Raw genomic sequence first — 17,019 nt, forward strand, 5'->3', positions numbered from 1 at the left:
AAAATCAGTGGTTGTCAGGGGTTAGGAGGAAAGGAGGAATGAACAGGGGGAGAACAGAGGACTTTTAGGGCAGTGAAATTATTCCATATGATAGTATAATGGTAGATATGTGTCATTATACATCTGTTTGAACCCACAAAATATACACCAGGAGTGAACCCTAACATAAACTATGAAATTTGGATGATAATGATATGTCAGTGTAGGTTCATCAATTGTAACAAATGTACCATTCCAGTGGGGGATGTTGATAATGGGAGAGGCATCAGTGGGGACAGAGGGAATATGGGAAATCTCTCTATCTTCTGCTCAATTTTGCTATGAACTTAAAACTGCTCTAGAAAATAATCTATCAAAAAATACTCAATCTAAAAGAAGAAGAAGATGAAAAAGAAAAGGGAACAAAGAACAGATGAGACAAATAGAAAACAATTAGTTAAGATGATATATTTAAACCCAGCCATATCAATTATCGTATTAAATATAGTCTAAACAACCCAATTAAAAGGCAGAGATTGTTAGATTGAATAAAAAGCCAACTATATGCTGCCTACAAGAATCCCACTTTAAATATAAAGACAGAAATGGATTAAAAGTAAAAGAATAGAAAAAAGACATACCATGCTTACACTAATAAAAAGAGAGCTGGAGAGGGTATAGTATCAGACAAAGTAGAATTCAGAGCAAAGAATATTACTAGGGATAAAGAGGGTTACTTCATAATGATGAATATAATACAGTGAGTACAATGAACACAATAGCTCTAAACATTCATAAAACTTTTTAGAGAGTTTTTAAATGCATGAAGCAAAATTAATAGAACTCTAAGGAGAAATATAGTCCACAATTATATTGGGAGATCGTGACATACCTCTCTCAGTAATTTGTAGAACAAGTAGACAGAAAAATCAGTAAGTTTGGGGACTTCCCTGGTGGCACAGTGGTTAAGAATCCACCTGCCGATGCAGGGGACATGGGTTCGATCCCTGGTCCCGGAAGATTCCCCCATGCTGTGGGGCAGCTAAGCCCGTGCACCACAACTACTGAGCCTGCGCGCTAGAGCCCGCAAGCCACAACTACTGAGCCCACGTGCTGCAGCTTCTGAAGCCCGCGCACCCAGAGCTCTTGCTCTGCAACAAGAGAAGCCACCACAATTAGAAGCCCGCGCACCACAATAAAGAGTAGCCCCGCCTCACCACAACTAGAGAAAAAGCCCGTGCGCAGCAACAAAGACCCAACGCAGCCAAAAAAAAAAAAAATTTAGTAAGTTTGTAGAAGTCTCAAATAACACTATGAATTAACTTTACCTAACTGATATTTATAAAATACTCTGCCCAACCACAGTAGACTATACATTATTTTTAAGTATGCAAGGGACATATAGCAAGATAGACTATATTCTGAGCCATTAAATACATCTCAATAAATTTTAAAGGATCTGAGTCATATAAAGTATGTTTTTGACCACAATAGAATTATTATATTTTATTATAATAAAATCAATAAGAAAAAGATATCTGGAAAACTCCAAATATTTGGAAACTAGATGACACACTTATAAACAACCCATGGGTCAAACACAAAATCAAAAGAGAAAGTAGAAAATATTTTAATTTAATTAAAATGGAAGTACATGTTATCAAAATTTGTGAGACATAGCTAGTGCAGTACTTAGAGAGGAAAATACCTGTGTTAGAAAAGAAAAAGGTCTCGGGACTTCCCTGGCGGTTCAATGGTTAAGACTCCCTGTTTCCACTGCAGGGGGCAGGGGTTTGATCCCTGATTGGGGAACTAAGGTCCCACATGCCATGTGGTGCGGCCAAAAAGAAAAAGATAAAGAAAAAGGTCTTAAATCAATGACCTCAGCTTCCAACTTCAACTAGAATAAGAAGAGCAAATTAAACATAAACAGAAGTATGAAATAATAAAGATCAGAGTGGAAGTCAGTAAAATAGAAAAACAATAGAGAAAAAAAATCAATGAAACGTAAAGGTGGTTCATTGAGAAAGAAGATTAATAAGAGAAGACACAAATTGCCACTAATATCAGAAATTGGAGAGGTGGCATCAGATATTAAAAGGATTATCGGGGAATATTATGAACACTGCACTAAATTTGACAATTTAGATTAAATGGAAAATTCCTTGAAAGACATAAATTAGCAAAGTTCACTCAAGAAGAAATAGCTCCATATACCTGGTAGTTTTATACTATTAAGGAAGTTGAACTTTTAGTTAAAAATTTTACCGTCATGTTCAGATTATTTTAAAACTCTCAAACCTCAATAATAAGAAAACAAACAACCCAATTTTTTTAATTGGCAAAAGATTTGAACACACATTTTACAAAAGAAGATATACAAACAGCAAATAAACATACAAAAATATGGGGACTTCCCTGGTGGCGCAGTGGTTAAGAATCACCTGCCAAAGCAGGGGACGTGGGTTTGAGCCCCGGTCCCAGAAGATCCCACATGCCGTGGAGCAACTAAGCCCGCGTGCCACAACTATTGAAGTCCGCGCGCCTAGAGCCCGTGCTCTGCAACAAGAGAAGCCACTGCAATGAGAAGCCTGCGAACCACAACGAAGAGTAGCCCCCGCTCACTGCAACTAGAGAAAGCCCACGCGCAGCAATGAAGACCCAATGCAGCCAAAAAAATAAATAAAATTAATTAATTAATTAATTTTAAAAAACATACAAAAATATGCTCAACATTATTAGTCATTAGGGAAGTGCAAATCAAAACCACAATGAAATAATATTTCACACCTACTTGGAATAAAAAGACTGACCATACCAGGTGTTGGCAAGGATGTGCAGGAACTGGAACTCTTATACCCTATTTGTAGGAATAAAAAATGATACAACCACTTTGGAGAACAGTTTTGCAGTTTCTTAAAAAGTTAAATATACACCTATCTCACGACCTAGCCATTCTACTTCTAGGTATTTACCCAAGAGAAATGAAAGCATATACCACACAAAAATGTATACACCAATGTTCATGGCACATCTACCATATTTGTAACAGCCAAAAACTGGAAGCAACCCAGTGTCAACAGGTAAATGAATAAACACACTGTGGCATATCCATTCAGTGGAATACTACTCAGCAATAAAAGGAGTGAACTGTTGGTACACACAGTAGGATGGATGAATCTCTAAATAATCATGCTGAATGAAAAAACGTGGAAATACAAGAGTACATAGTACTTGACTGAATTTATAACAATTCTATAAAATGACAATTACTCTGTAGTTACAGATCAGTGGTTGCTTGAAGACGGGAGACATAGGAGTTGGAGGGAGTGGAGGAGTAATGAAGGGCAAAAGAAACTTTTGAGGGTGATGGATATGCTGGTTATCTTGATGGTTTCACAAGTATGTACGTTTGCCAAAACTTATCAAATTGTACATTTTATAAAGATGCAATTCATTATATGTATGCAAGTTACATCTCAATAAAGTTGCTATAAAAATTACAGACACTGTTTCTGAGAGACACCTCTTCTGCCTCTTTCCTACTTTTGTTTGCCTGGTCAGATGGGGAGGTTTGGGTACCTAGTCACCCAAGGATCACAGCATCTCACGGATTTGCCCACTCTCCTCTGCTTTGTAGCAGTGAAGCCCCTATAAATACTCCGTTCACTGCACTGGTTTTTTCATGGCTGCATGTACCTTCTAGGAAGCACCTTCCTAGGAATGCATCTGCCGTTCCTTTCAACTGGCTCACTGCAAACGCTCTTGCTGGTTTCCCTTCAGCTCGGTAAGCTGCTGCCCACAACTTGAGCGAATAGGTAAAAGCTAATACCCATTGTATCAGTTACCCGTGGATGTTGTAACAAATTACCACAAATTTGGTAGCTTAAAAACAAAAGAAATTCATTATCTCAGAGTTCTGGAGTCCAGAAGTCTGAAATCAAGGTGTTGGCAGGGTCACACTCCCTCCAAAGACTCTAGAGGAGAATCCTTCCTTTACCCCTTCCAGCTCTGGTGGCCCCAGATGTTCCTTGACTTGTGGCCACATGACTCCAGTCTCTGCCTCCATCTTCACATGGCCATTCCCCTTTGTCTCTCAAGTCTCCCTCTGCCTTTCTCTTACAAGGACACCTGTCATTGGATTTAGGGCCCTCTCTAAATCCACAATGATCTTGAGATCCTTAATTACATCTGCAAAGACCCTTTGCACATTCACAGGTACTAGTGGTTAAGACTTGGACATATCTTTTGGGGGGCTACTATTCAATTCACTACAGCCATCTATATCTTCAAATTTCTAGGGATAGGTCAAGGGTAAGGCATGTGGCATTATCATAGGACCTGAGATATATGGGCAGGATCTACGAGTGTTTCAGCCTGTGAAGTCCTTTTGCTTGGGCCTCTCTGATATCCCAGTGAGATCTGAAAAGGAAATGATCTGACCTCCTTTGCCCCACTGTATTGCTATAGTGATGGCCCATAGCCTCAGGGCCATTCACAGCCCAGTAAATTTGGCAGATGGCTGGCTAGTCTTACGCAGTAGTCATAGGGCTTGGAAGGAAGGAACATTTATTGAATCCCTAATCTGTGCCAAGATTTCCACTTTAATCTCTACAAAAATCCTATGAGGTAGGTTGTAGATTTCCCATTTTGTAGATGAAGAAACTGGTTAGAGAACTTTTCTAATTTGCCCAGAATCACACAGTCAGTAAATGGCAAGGCTAGGATTTATAATGAGGTCTCCTGGATCCGAAGCCTAGTAACATTTTTGCCATATAGGACTGGATCACAAGCCCAGGGAAGATGAGTGACCAAACCCATACTTCTCTACTCAAGATCATTACCGTTTCCCTCGGATAATGGCCATTTAGTGATTAGTAACTTGTTAGTGGCACACGACTGGCACCCAGTGGCTATAGCTAAAAACTACAAGATTAATGATGATAGGTCCAATTCTTTTACCTCTGCACCAGTCCCTCAGTTTCCATTTCTAAACAGGTAAAGTAGAATAGTTGACCTCGAGTAATATTGAATAAAACCATCTATGGCTATTATATAGTTTATGGAGAAATGAAAGAAATGAGAGAATATTTAGTGTCTGATAGAATATATTCATGGAAAGGTCGTGCCAGGAGTGGAGATTTTAAGCCTTGGTGTTGGAACAGAGGACAGTGGGCCATGAAGACAAGATAGTAATCCTGGACTTACTGTCACATTTGAGTGTAGGGACTAAAAACTTAAACCCAGAGTAAGCAGGAGCAGTAGCATGGAGGCAGCTTCTTAAGGAAAGGTATTGTTTCGCAGGTGGTAGACCAGAATTAAATGTCTCATCGAGTGTTAAACTCAAGGAGGTCTATCCTGAGGATAGGGCTGTCTCATCTGGGGGACCTGATGAGAATGGAAGGTGTGCAAGGCTCTCCTAGGACTCAGAGATTTGTATCTGAATGTAGGTATTTCCTTGAGTAAATGTTTATTACATGAGATTTCTAGGCTGGAGTGAAGTAAAAGAATAAGCTTTTTCTCAAAGAAGAAAAAAGATGTTTGGAAATTTTCCTAATACTGTTTCTTTTTTCACACCTTTAGGGCCATCTTTACCTCTTCTATGTTTCTTGGAATATAATTACTTAGAAACTGAAACTTGCCTTGGTAAACAACATATGATAGAATACATTTTTTATTGAGTTATAATTCACATACCATAAAATTTACCACTGTAAATTTACAATTCAGTGGTTTTAAGTATATTCACTGTGGTTTGCAACCATCACCAGTAAATTCCAGAACATCTCCATCACGCCAAAGAAAAAAACCTTGTACCTAATTTGCAGTCAGTCCCAATTCTCCTATCTCCTGTCCCCTGGCAACCACTAATTTACTTTTCCTCTCAGTGGATTTGCCTATACTGGATATTTCATATAAATGGAATCATACAGTAAGTGGATTTTTGTGTCTGGCTTCTTTCACTTAGCATGTTTTCAAGGTTCATCCATGTTGTAACAGGTAACAGTACATTCCTTTTTATGGTTGAGTAATAGTCCATTGTATGGATATATACCACATTTTTTAATCCATCCATCAGGTGATAGACATGTTATTTCCACTTTTTGGCTATTATGAATAATGCTGATGTAAACATTTTTGTGTGTGTGGACATATGTTTGTAATTCTCTTTGGTGTATAGCTAGGGGCAGAATTGCTGGGTCATATGGTAACTCAAACTGTTTTCCAAACTGGCTGCATTATTTTACTTTCCCACCGGCACTGTGTAATGGTTCCAATTTTTCCACATCCCCAGCCACAGTTGTTATTATCTATTATTATTACTACCATCCCAGTGGGTATAAAGTGGTACCTCATAGTGGCTTTGATTTGCATATCCCTAATGAATAATGATGTTGAGCATCTTTTCATGTGCTTATTGGCCATTTATATCTCTTCTTTGGAGAAATGTCTATTCAAATTCTTTGTCAAACCCATTTTTTTATTGGGTTGTTATTTTAAAGTTGAACTATGAGTTCTTTATTCTGGATACAAGTCCCTTATAAGATATGATTTCCAAATATTTTCTCCCATTCTTGTGGGTTGACTTTTCACTTTCATTTAAGTGTCCCTTGAAGCACAAAAGTTTGTAATTTTGATGAACAGGATATCTATTTTTATATACTTGTATTGAAAAACAAGGAGCTGGGAGGATTGGGTTCTGACCTTTGTTTCTCTGTCCAAATTGAACCAAACAGCAGGGCTTTGAAAGGCTACACAAGACTACAAAATGTGCCCTGTGGCTTCCCAAGTTTGACCTCAGTCAGTCATTTGTTGAGCACTTACCCTGTGCAAGGCACTATGCTAGCTGTAAAAGAGATACAGGCATGATGAACCTTACAAGGAATTTAAGATGTAGAAAATGGACATAAATACATAAATTGATGAAAAGGGGCATGCGATGCATACTTAAGAGCCCAAGGAATGGAGCAGACAGTACATGAGTGACCGGAGTTCAGAAAAGCTAGGAAATGCCCGGAATGGCTGGAGTGAACTGCAAAGGCTCCAAAAGAAGAAGGAAGTCTTGAAAGTTGGGGGCTGGGCAGGGGGGTTCACATGAGCCAGGAGGAAGTAAGAGGGGGTTCCAGGTGAAGGAGGAAAGCCCTGTGAAGTCAACAAAGCCACCAGGCACGTGATCTCACTGGGGCTTGTTCATGCTTCTGCAAAAGTCACTTAGGACTTCTAATTTTTTAAGCAGCTGCTCCCAGAGAAAAACAATGCAGAGCAGAGCACAGAGGATGCACATGAGAACAGCAGCCTGGAGCTCCTTGCAGGTAAGGCTTCAGCTTTTCAGGTGAGCCCTGGATCAAAGCTGGGAAGTAAAAGATGTGACTTCAAACTTTCAGACAGCACCTTACACCACAGCAATGTTCTTCTGGGATTTGGTTGGCTCCCACCACCACTCTGGGTATTCTGGGGCAGCAGGAGGCATTCCCTTACAAAAGCTGGTACGATAGGACTAGAAATTTCTCACAGTTTGTGCAGTTAGATAGCTGCACGTGATGGGGCAGGGCCCTGAATTCAGTTGGTTCCTTCAATGTTTTCATCATTATAGTGTTGCTACTGTGGCTGTCCTTGGTTTTGGTTGCTACTGTGTTTGGGGCTCCGGAGTCTGCTCCTGGATGCAGACACCACCTCAACCTTGATAAATGTTATGGGGAGGTGCCAGTGTGTGTAATGTGATGGTGATTATATTGTCTTTTCCCCTCCCTCCAACGCTTAAACAGCCTTCAGGGCCTGCAGGAGCAGGTGTGTACGTCTGAAAATAATCATAGCCACTGGTGCTTGAACTGGTATGGTGCAGGTGCCAGGCACTAGCCGAGATTTGAAAGTGTATTAACGCTCTTAATTCTCAAAACAATACTATGGTACTATTATTATCCTCATTTTACAGATGAGGAAACGGAGGCCCAGAGATGTCAATAAACTTACCTGAGGTCACAATGCTAGTAAATGACAGAGCCAGAATTCAAACCCAGGCAGTCCGGCTCTGGTCTATCTCTAACAGAGCCAGGCTGGTGGGGATGCACTGTCGGACCAAACAATGCCTGGGCTTGAGGGAATTTGGGGACTGCTTTCAGCACTGTGCTTTGTTGGTAAAATTCCTCATTCCAGGGTAACAGCTACAACATACTGCATGGTGCCTGTGCTTAGGCCTAAGATGTGTTTCTGAATCATTCTGTCATTTAAACTGTATTTTAAATGTTGTGGGGGCTGTTCCTCCTGAAAAGAACCCTGCAGTGAAGGCTGGTACAAAGCCAAGAATCTATAATTTAGATTTGGAGGTTTAGAAGAACGGAAGCGTATCATATAGCACAATTCAGTATTCACCACATACGATTCAGTATTTATGTAGTGAAAAGACAAAAGAATAAGTACTTTCCTTAGAAGAAAAAAATTAACATTTAATTCAGCACCTTCTGTGGACCCAGGGAGATGCTAGGCTCTTCCAGTGACCACTTTCACAGTGACCCTTTGGGGTGGGTAGCATTGGCCCCCTCTCACAAGAGACAACCCAGGTTCAGAGATCGGGTAGAGCACTTAGCAGGAGGAGGATCTGAACTCCTGCTGCCTCTAAAGCCCATGCTTTTTCTACAATGCAACATAAGCCTTAAAATCTAGGTGTTTATGATCTGGTGGACCGCCCCCTAGAAGAGTGTTTGAGCTGCTCTGCCTTACAGAGCTGCAACTCTAGTTGCCATCAGTCCTATGTTCCACATGGGCAGCTACACTGAAGAAAATCACTAAGTGTGTGATGCCACTGTACACCTGTGGTCCATTCCCTGAGGAGCCTTCAGTTTGTCAATTCTTTCCATTGTCTTCCTGGTCTTCTCCTCAGTGGCCACTCCATTCTTTTAAAAAACTACCAAGCCTCGTCCTCCTGATTTAGCCTCCTACTTCACTTACTAATCTCTTTTTTCAGTAAACTCAACCAGTTTGTACTCCCCCCACTGCCAGAACCTTATCAGCATAGGGACTCACCCCCTCCAGGCTCAGGGGTGGCATTATCCTTACCGCTTTCTTGGTAGCACATTATCATTTCTGCACCTTCAACTTCTTTTCTGAGTTCCTTTCCCTCAGGAGGTCCATCTTCAAAAGGATATCTCCCATGATCTTGAACTTCTCCCACCTCTCTCTCTCCATCATATCTCAATCAAGGTTCTCAAAAAAGCAAGCTACACTGTTTCCCTCTCTTTCTTTCATTCTCTCCCTAACCCAGGCCACTTGCTTTCTCTGTGGCCTCTGAACTGCAAAGTCTCTTGTTTGGGAAGGCCTCTTAATTACCAAATTGATGATTGTGCATTTATCTTTATCACACCTGGACTATTTGCAGAGCTTGGCCCTGTGAGACTATGACTCACCAGGTTATCCCCATCTCTTATCTTCTCTCTTCGACTAGCTTCCTCTGGCCACCCCCAAACAGTGCTCATACTGCACTCCCTCCCTAGCTGCTCTCTCCCATTCCAGGCGTTGACCCCTGCCTCTGGGCAGAAGACTCCTCAGCTGGTATGACCAGTCCAGGTCTCTCTTGAGTGTTAGGTGGGAGATATATCTGCTCACTAGGCTGCTCCATATGGCGGTCCCACTGGTACCTTAATTTCCTTTCTCCTGATACCTTGCCCTCTGCACACACACCCAAGATCAGCTCTTCTTTCTTCAGTCTCTGTCATGATTAATAGCACAACCTATCCAGTTTTTCACATCTGAAACCTGAGATTCGTTTGAGATGCCCCCCATTCTAATGTTTCATATCCAGTCTACCACCAAGGCTTGTCGATTTGGCCTTATGAATACTTCTGACTCCTTCATCCCTGCTGCCTTCACTTCTGGGCTCTTGAGGTCTTCCCTCTTCTAAGTTGACTCTAAGCCAAACCTTTGACGAATGATTGTTCTGAAATACAAAATTAACAATATATCTCCAGTGTTTAAAAACTCTTCACTGCCTTCCTATTTCCTACAGATAAAAATCCATTTCTTAGCCTTCTCTGATTCCCACTAACCCATTCAGATTCATCTCCTTGGACCCCCACCTTGCATTTTGTGTGGGATACTGTTTAACGCCTTTGGGTGTTTGCTTAACCCTATCAGCCTGTTAATCCTTTCCTCTGCCTTGTCAGTCCGGTGTATTACTCTTCATCCTTCAAAACCCATCTCAGACATCTCAAGGAAACCATTTTTCACTTACAGAGATGGTTAACAGCTTCTTTGTTTTACCCCTGGACTTTGTACACACTTCTGCATCGTTCCTAGCATCTGTGAGCTTCACCCAGGGAAAAGCTCATTGATCTACATTCCCAGGACGTGCTCAGGAAGAACCTATAGATCCAAACTTACTTTAAGTTTGCACTGCTTAATGCAGAGTGCGCAACAAAGGGGGAGAGAGGTGAGGCCGGCTTTCTGGCAGGGGAATCACAGCTTGGCAGGGAGGGAGGAGCTGGATGGTACAGACTCCACGAGGAATTTGTGTGAAGTGACCAAGTGGGCGCAAGCCCAAAGTGAGGGCTTGGTTCAATCCCAGATGCCTCTTCCCAGGCCCAGCTCAGTGGCTACAGGGAGACCCCGAAGCCATTGTGCAGCCTCAGTCTGACCCTGAAGACCCGGAGCTGCCGGGTTTTGATCCGGACAGGACCAGATGAAAGGGTTCTGAGGTGGGAGGGCTAAGAGAGCCGGACTCCAGCTCCTCCCTTTCTCCCACGTTTCCCCCAAGGGTCGTCCTCGCACAGGACATGGGAGTAAGATGAGCGGGCTTGTTTTCTCCTAGGGACCAGCGGGCAAGTAGAAAACAAGAGTCTCAAAAGAGGCAGCCTCTGCCAAGGAGTGGAGAAGACGCGGGCTTTCCGCTCCCCTCGGGCCCTGAACCCGTCAGAGGCCGCCTTGGGCCGCGCGGAACCCACCGCGGCTCCCCTGTCCCCTAGCAGAAACAGGACGGGCCCCAGGAGCGGCCTGGAGGTAACCGGGCTAAGGCCGCGAAGGGGAGGGCGCGGCGGGAGGGCGGGGACCCGGCCGCTGCCAAGGGGTCCTCACCCCGGGCCCCCTTTCCTCCCGCAGGACGCGCTGTGGCTCCAGGAAATCTCCAATCTGTCAGAGTGGCTGAGTCCCGGCTCTGCGTCCTGAACCGGGCCCCCTCCCGCCGCCTCCACGTCGGCCCCGCCGCTGCCGGGGCCGCGTGTTGTCTGTAGTTCAATAAACCTGCTCTGCGCGCGCAGCTTCTGCTTCAGTGTCGGGGAGGAGTCGGGGGCGGGGCTGGAGCCCGCGCCGCCGGATGACGTCACCCACGCTTCCGGCCGGAGCGGGCCTGGCAGCGGCGGGAGCGCGTCACTGGGGCGCGCCGCGGGTCCGGGCGCGATGGCGGCGCTGGGCGGGGATGGGCTTCGCCTGCTGTCGGTGTCGCGGCCGGAGCGGCAGCCCGAGTCGGCGGCTCTGGGCGGTCCAGGCCCCGGCTTGTGCTGCTGGGTGTCCGTGTTCTCTTGTCTCAGCCTCGCCTGCTCCTATGTGGGCAGCCTCTACGTCTGGAAGAGCGAGCTGCCCAGGTGCGGGGGCTGCGCGCGCGCGCGCACGCGCGCGGCCAGAACCCGCGCCTCCACGAGGCGGGGCTGTGGGCGGAGCTTGGGCGAACAAAGGGCGGGGCCGCGCTGTCAGGAGGTGGCTGTGGGCCCCTTGAACTTACTGCCTCCTTCATAGGGACCATCCTGCCGTCATCAAGCGGCGCTTCACCAGTGTCCTGGTAGTGTCAAGTCTCTCGCCCCTCTGCGTGCTACTCTGGAGGGAACTTACAGGCATCCAGGTGCGAAGGAGGCGGGGCAGAGGGCAGCGGGCGAGAAGTGTCAGGGCTCATTGGGGGAGGAAGCAAGACTGATGCCCCCTTTCCTGTGGCTCAGCCAGGCACATCCCTGCTCACCCTGATGGGATTCAGGCTGGAGGGCATTTTTCCAGCAGCGCTGCTGCCCCTGCTGCTGACCATGGTGAGTGCTCTTGCTTTATTTTTCCTTCTCTGCTCTGTGTTATTAGCGTGACGCTTCTTTCCGTGGCCTTTTTTTTCTAATCCTGATTGTATCTAGCTTTTGACTGATGGGAGACAAGAATTGTGAGATGGCTCAGGGCCCTCGGGTATGCATCTATGGGAAATTCTGGCAGAGAACAGGAAGCTTGAAGTCTCATGAAGCCATGTCTGGGCAAGGGCAGTGGATTATGGTTTGAACCTTTCCTTTGATCGCTCCTGTTTTTCTGCCCCCAGATCCTTTTCCTGGGCCCACTGATGCAGCTCTCTATGGATTGCTCCTGTGACCTGGCAGATGGGTTGAAGGTTGTCCTAGGTGAGTCCTCAGGGTCAAGGAAAAAAGTAGGCACAGGCAGTCCAGGACAATGAGGTAAGGGGATCAGTGCGCTTATGGTGGGTCCTGGACATGAGACATGAGATGTTCTGTTTCCTCATCAGTAAAGTGGGAGCACATATCCGGTGGTCTCTAAGAGTTAGTTCCTGATGTCCAGTGAGGCCCATAGGGACCCCAGGCAGTACTTGTTGTGGACAGGAAAGCATTGTCCGTTACTTCCCTCAACCTTTGGTTTCCCAAATTAGAGCTGGTTTTGGGCAAGTTTTGATGTTTCCAGAGTTTACAATCAGGACACCTTGCCTCGGCTACTAATGCCTTCCCTTTCGGTCCCCTTGAGACACTGTTGTATACTAGGTCCGATAAAGAAAATTTGACCCTTTCCTGTTCTCACAAGTATTTATGCCTAACTTGAGTTTGGCCAGGGGGAGGTTTTGGCAGAGGGGCCCTTGGGGCCTCTAGGGTCATTTTGTTCAATAGCTAGTCACTCATTGCTTGTCCTGAATCCCCTCCCTAGCCCCTCGCTCCTGGGCCCGCTGCCTCACGGACATGCGCTGGCTGCGGAACCAAGTGATCGCCCCCCTGACAGAGGAGCTGGTGTTCCGGGCCTGCATGCTGCCCATGTTAGCACCGTGCACAGGCCTGGGCCCTGCTGTGTTCACCTGCCCACTCTTCTTTGGAGTCGGTGAGTTTGTCCAACCTGGTCCTGCTGAGATCTTCCTGGCATGGGAACCAAGAATGGGGTTTGGGGCAAGGGCAGGGCCTATAGGGCAGGCTGGGAGGAATGTGACGTGGTTCTCATCTTCCTCAGCCCATTTTCACCACATTTTTGAGCAGCTTCGTTTCCGCCAGAGCAGTGTGGGGAGCATCTTCTTGTCTGCAGGTGAGTCCTAGAGAGCTTGCCTGGGGCAGTCCTGGGTTGGGTGTGTGAGGGTGTCCCTGATAAGTCACTCTGGAGGAAGAATGGGGAACAGAGGGCTATAGTATTGGAGGGGCCGCTGACCATGGGAGTTGGGGTGTAGAGAACAGCCTAGGTACTGGGGCAGGCAGCCACTGCCCCCAGGGGAAGGGGATGTCTCTGGCTGATGGGTGCGCAGTGCTGGGGCAGGAAGGGCATGCAGGTGTGGTCACTCGAGGCCTCCCCGTCTCCAGCGTTCCAGTTCTCCTACACAGCTGTCTTCGGTGCCTACACTGCTTTCCTCTTCATTCGCACAGGTTGGTCCTCAGTCTCTCGGGTCCCCTGGGGCTCAAGGGCCCACAGGAGTGGGTGGGAGAATGGGAATCTGTGTTTGTTCTAGGAGCGACAAGTTTCTTCTACCGCAGTCCTTGAGACAGGCTGAGCCAGGGCCCTCGGCCTGGTGTGGTTTGAGAGCTGGCAGGAAGCCGAGGCTGTGGTGTGTGGGTGGATGGGTGGGTGAGCTCCTGTTGCAGGGGATGAGGGTCTTAGCCCTGGAAGGGCCCGGGGAGGTGCTGGGGCTGCTCCATGAGCTACTCTGTCTCCCCTCCCCAGGACACCTGATTGGGCCGGTTCTCTGCCACTCCTTCTGCAATTACATGGGCTTTCCTGCCGTATGTGCAGCCCTGGAGCATCCGCAGAGGTGGCCCCTGCTGGCAGGCTATGCCCTGGGTGTGGGACTCTTCCTGCTTCTGCTCCAGCCCCTCACGGACCCTAAGCTCTACGGCAGCCTTCCCCTTTGTGTGCTTTTGGAGCGGGCAGGGGACTCAGAGGCTCCCCTGTGCTCCTGACCCACGCTCCTGTACACACTCCTATGAACTCTCATGGGCTTCCCAGCCCCTCCCCGTCAAGGGGTACCGCAGGGGAGGAGCTGGCTGGGGTCCCCGAGAACTCAGGAATTTTTGTAGGGGATTGAAGCCAGAGCTAGTTGAATCCCAGGGACCAAGAGAAAGGAGTAGATATCCAAAGGATGTGGCCCCTCTTGAAAGGGGGTTGAGGAGCAGCCGGGAGTGAGGGGACAAGGGGCAGGTCCCGGGAGCCGTGCACTCCCTTCCTCACTTTGGACTGTTGCTTCTCTGAGCTGCTCTGTCCCCCCTGCCTCTGAAAAGCTGCTCGGGGGTGGAATTTACAAAAACCCTCCCCCCACCTTCCCAGGGTTTTCTCATTGTCTTTTTGCATCAGGACTTTGTATTGGGATATTAAAGAGATTTAACTTGGGTAACATGGCCTTGGACCTTTGGGAATTAGTCTCTTTGGGGTTTTGGGAATATGCCCCCCACCTGGTCCTGGCTACCTTGAACACTAACCTCTAGGCAGGTAAGCCTGGTAGGCATAGTTCCCTGAAGTACCAGACAGGATAGGAGCCCGTGGTTGCCCTGGGTCTGCAGCTTTCTCCTTCCTGAGCAAGGCCCCAAGTCCTAGCACAGGTGGGCCTGGGACTAGGTACCAGGTGTGGGCCCAGCTCATCCTGGGGCCTGTGCCTATCTACCAGGATCAGAGTAGAACCCAGGGCCTTGACCCCAGTGACGGAGCCTCCAGCCTCTGAGAGGGTGGGGGAGTCCACTGTGGGCCTTCCACCAGGACCTCCCTGAAGTCTACCAGCCTCACATTACACAAGAGGAAATAAGTCGAAACTGGAAGCTCAGTCACCTGGGAGGCTTTTTTGGCTCTCTCCACTTCAGACCTCTGCCACCGTGTCAGTTGTTTGGTCCCTGGAGGAACCCAGAACAAAGGTCCAGCGAGCATAAGCAACCCTGCCAAGCAACACTAACTCAGGGTTCTTTCTAGAACTTCGTAGTATTTTACCTGCTCTTCCTCGTGTTTTTGGAATGGTTCTTATAGTCTCATTCCGCTGCCCCTATAGGACACCGCCGCCCCCCCCCCCCCCCCGCTTTTTTTTTTTAAACATTCTTAATGTTATCCCTTTAGGTCCCATTCCAGACTCAAGGAGGTTGTCCCAAGTCTCCTTCCCTGAGGCTGGTGGGCAAAGGAAAGGAAACCGATGTGCAGTCACTCCCCACAGCTCCCCCAGGTTGGCTGTGACTAAAGTATACCTGGATCTAAAAGGGCATTGTGACAGTCACATACCTACCTCGCTGGAGAGCTTTCCTCTCCCCCAGCCTGTGTAGCAGCTGTCAGGGAAGCCAAGGAATTGAGCACAGGCTGGTTTTAGAGGGTACATTTGGGATCTGGGAGTCCAGAGAGGAGGCGGCCCAGGACCATACCAAAGGTTAGGTGTAGTATGCTAAGAGCACTAGGCTGGCAGGGTGCTGGGATGTACTTCCTGCCTGGTCCCCTGAGGGTCAGGGGGTCTGGGCTCTGTCCCTCCTCTGCCTTATGCTCCTGCTCAGGAACTGCCCAGGGCCCCCCCTGCCTTTCTCTTTACTCACCATCCTTACCTCCCCTGTGCAGTGGGCAGCAGTGCAGTGACACGGGCAGGGTTGCTGTCCCACCCCACAGGTGAGGGAACTGCAGGGCAGAATTAGGATTCTCCCGAGGGCTGTTTGGGGGGCAGGGGGTCAGGCAGGATTAGATCCTGGGACTCAGTCCAGTGCTCCTAACCTCCCACCAAAATCCACACCCAGAGGTTCCCACACCCAAGGGTCTCGTCTGCCTCTAGAAAGTGGTGTCTGTTTGCATCTAGTTCTGAATAGGGTGGTGGGTTGGTCCCAGCTTAGAAAATAAAGCAGTGTAGTTGAGAAGCAAGTCCACCAGCAGCCTGGGTTTGAACTCTCTCTGCCTCTTAACTAGCTGTCGGGTCCTGGACAAGTTATTTAACCTGCCTGTGACTCCATTTCTGTGTCTATAAAATGGGTGAAAGTGTTAATAGGTGTTAAGTGCTTGGAACAACCCCTTCCCCAGCCCAAGCTCTCAGTGACAACTAGCTAATCCTGTTTGGGGTGTGTACACAATAGGCACTTAGTAGTGACTTAAAACCAGGGCCACTGTTGTCATCCTCACTACCCTCCTAGGAGGAAGATACAATTGACCGCCCCCCTGCCCCTCTGCTGTGTGGCACTAGGGTGGGGTGGGCTGCACAGGACCCAGAATGGAGGGAAGGGGAAAGCCAGTTTTATTGAGCGAAGTTCTCAGACCTGGGACTTAGGTTTCCCCTGCAGGAGGCAGGGCCCCTAAGTCTGCTCCCCTGGGTCCCAGGCCTGCCTGCACCCCCACCTGTAGCCTCCAGCAAGGAGGGGACCCTTGTTTGGCAAGGGATGAGTATGTGAGCGACTGTCCACCGGCAGGGAAAGGACAGAGGGCAGGAGGAAAGGCATGGGCCACCACAGGCAGGGTCTCTCCTGCCACGAACAGCTGTTGTCCAGCTGAGCTCCAGGGCCCGGCCTTCCTGCCCTCGGGCACTGGCTGGCCTGGGCCCGCCCTGGCAGCGCAGCATCTTGAAGGCTTTGGGTGGGGGTGGCCGGGCTGCCAGTCCGGGGCAAGATCACTCAATCTCCAGGATGAGGTCGTCACCCTCCAGCGTCATGTCTGTAGTCACGTGGACCTTGCGGACAGTGCCCTCCATGGGCGAAGTCACTACAGTCTCCATCTTCATGGCACTGAGCACACACAGAGGCTGGCCCTTGGTCACCTTGGCCCCTGCTGCCACCTTGATGTCTATCACCTTCCCAGGCATGGGTGCCCCAATCTGGCCCTTCACGTCCTTCAGGGCCTTGGGGTGGAAGTGCATCTCCTGCAGACAGGGGAGAGGACGTGAGA

General features: G+C 47.8%; 3 protein-coding genes across 12 annotated transcripts in view; 2 read left to right on the plus strand and 1 right to left on the minus strand.

Annotated features, from left to right (window-relative positions):
• Window positions 1-11,282, plus strand: part of TOP6BL (TOP6B like initiator of meiotic double strand breaks) — a 91,415-nt gene extending 80,133 nt beyond the window's left edge. Inside the window, exons 14-16 of the mRNA XM_068554421.1 lie at window positions 7,214-7,292; window positions 10,781-10,968; window positions 11,068-11,282. Coding sequence (XP_068410522.1) covers window positions 7,214-7,292; window positions 10,781-10,968; window positions 11,068-11,133 — 333 coding nt within the window. The 3' untranslated portion in view covers window positions 11,134-11,282. The remainder of the gene's footprint in view (window positions 1-7,213; window positions 7,293-10,780; window positions 10,969-11,067) is intronic.
• On the plus strand, window positions 11,283-14,524 carry RCE1 (Ras converting CAAX endopeptidase 1). Of its 3 annotated transcripts, XM_068554418.1 has the most exons (8): window positions 11,283-11,549; window positions 11,701-11,803; window positions 11,898-11,981; window positions 12,254-12,332; window positions 12,865-13,032; window positions 13,159-13,230; window positions 13,500-13,562; window positions 13,858-14,524. In XM_068554418.1, the coding sequence occupies exons 1-8, from the start codon at window positions 11,365-11,367 to the stop codon at window positions 14,091-14,093; spliced, it is 990 nt and encodes a 329-aa protein (XP_068410519.1). In that variant the 5' UTR covers window positions 11,283-11,364; the 3' UTR covers window positions 14,094-14,524. The 3 variants fall into 3 exon arrangements, with proteins under 3 accessions (XP_068410519.1, XP_068410520.1, XP_068410521.1); XM_068554419.1 differs by lacking the exon at window positions 13,500-13,562; XM_068554420.1 differs by having other exon boundaries at window positions 11,464-11,803; window positions 11,902-11,981.
• Window positions 14,525-16,352: 1,828 nt separating this feature from the next.
• PC (pyruvate carboxylase) overlaps window positions 16,353-17,019 on the minus strand; it is a 106,554-nt gene continuing 105,887 nt past the window's right edge. For all 8 annotated transcript variants that reach the window (XM_068554135.1, XM_068554138.1, XM_068554140.1 and 5 more), the window contains one exon: window positions 16,353-16,993. In XM_068554135.1, the coding sequence (XP_068410236.1) occupies window positions 16,745-16,993 (249 nt within the window). In that variant the 3' untranslated portion in view covers window positions 16,353-16,744. The remainder of the gene's footprint in view (window positions 16,994-17,019) is intronic.

Source organism: Eschrichtius robustus, chromosome 11, assembly GCF_028021215.1.
Source record: "Eschrichtius robustus isolate mEscRob2 chromosome 11, mEscRob2.pri, whole genome shotgun sequence".
In the NCBI taxonomy this organism is placed as follows: Eukaryota; Metazoa; Chordata; class Mammalia; order Artiodactyla; family Eschrichtiidae; genus Eschrichtius; species Eschrichtius robustus.

What these genes read in the sequence shown, in the direction of transcription:
- RCE1 (XM_068554418.1), top strand. Translation starts at nt 11,365, where the DNA reads ATGGCGGCGCTGGGCGGGGATGGGCTTCGCCTGCTGTCGGTGTCGCGG. An exon ending in TGCCCCTGCTGCTGACCATG is followed by an intron (nt 11,982 to 12,253) that starts GTGAGTGCTCTT and finishes TTCTGCCCCCAG; the next exon opens with ATCCTTTTCCTGGGCCCACT. An exon ending in TGGGTTGAAGGTTGTCCTAG is followed by an intron (nt 12,333 to 12,864) that starts GTGAGTCCTCAG and finishes TCCCCTCCCTAG; the next exon opens with CCCCTCGCTCCTGGGCCCGC.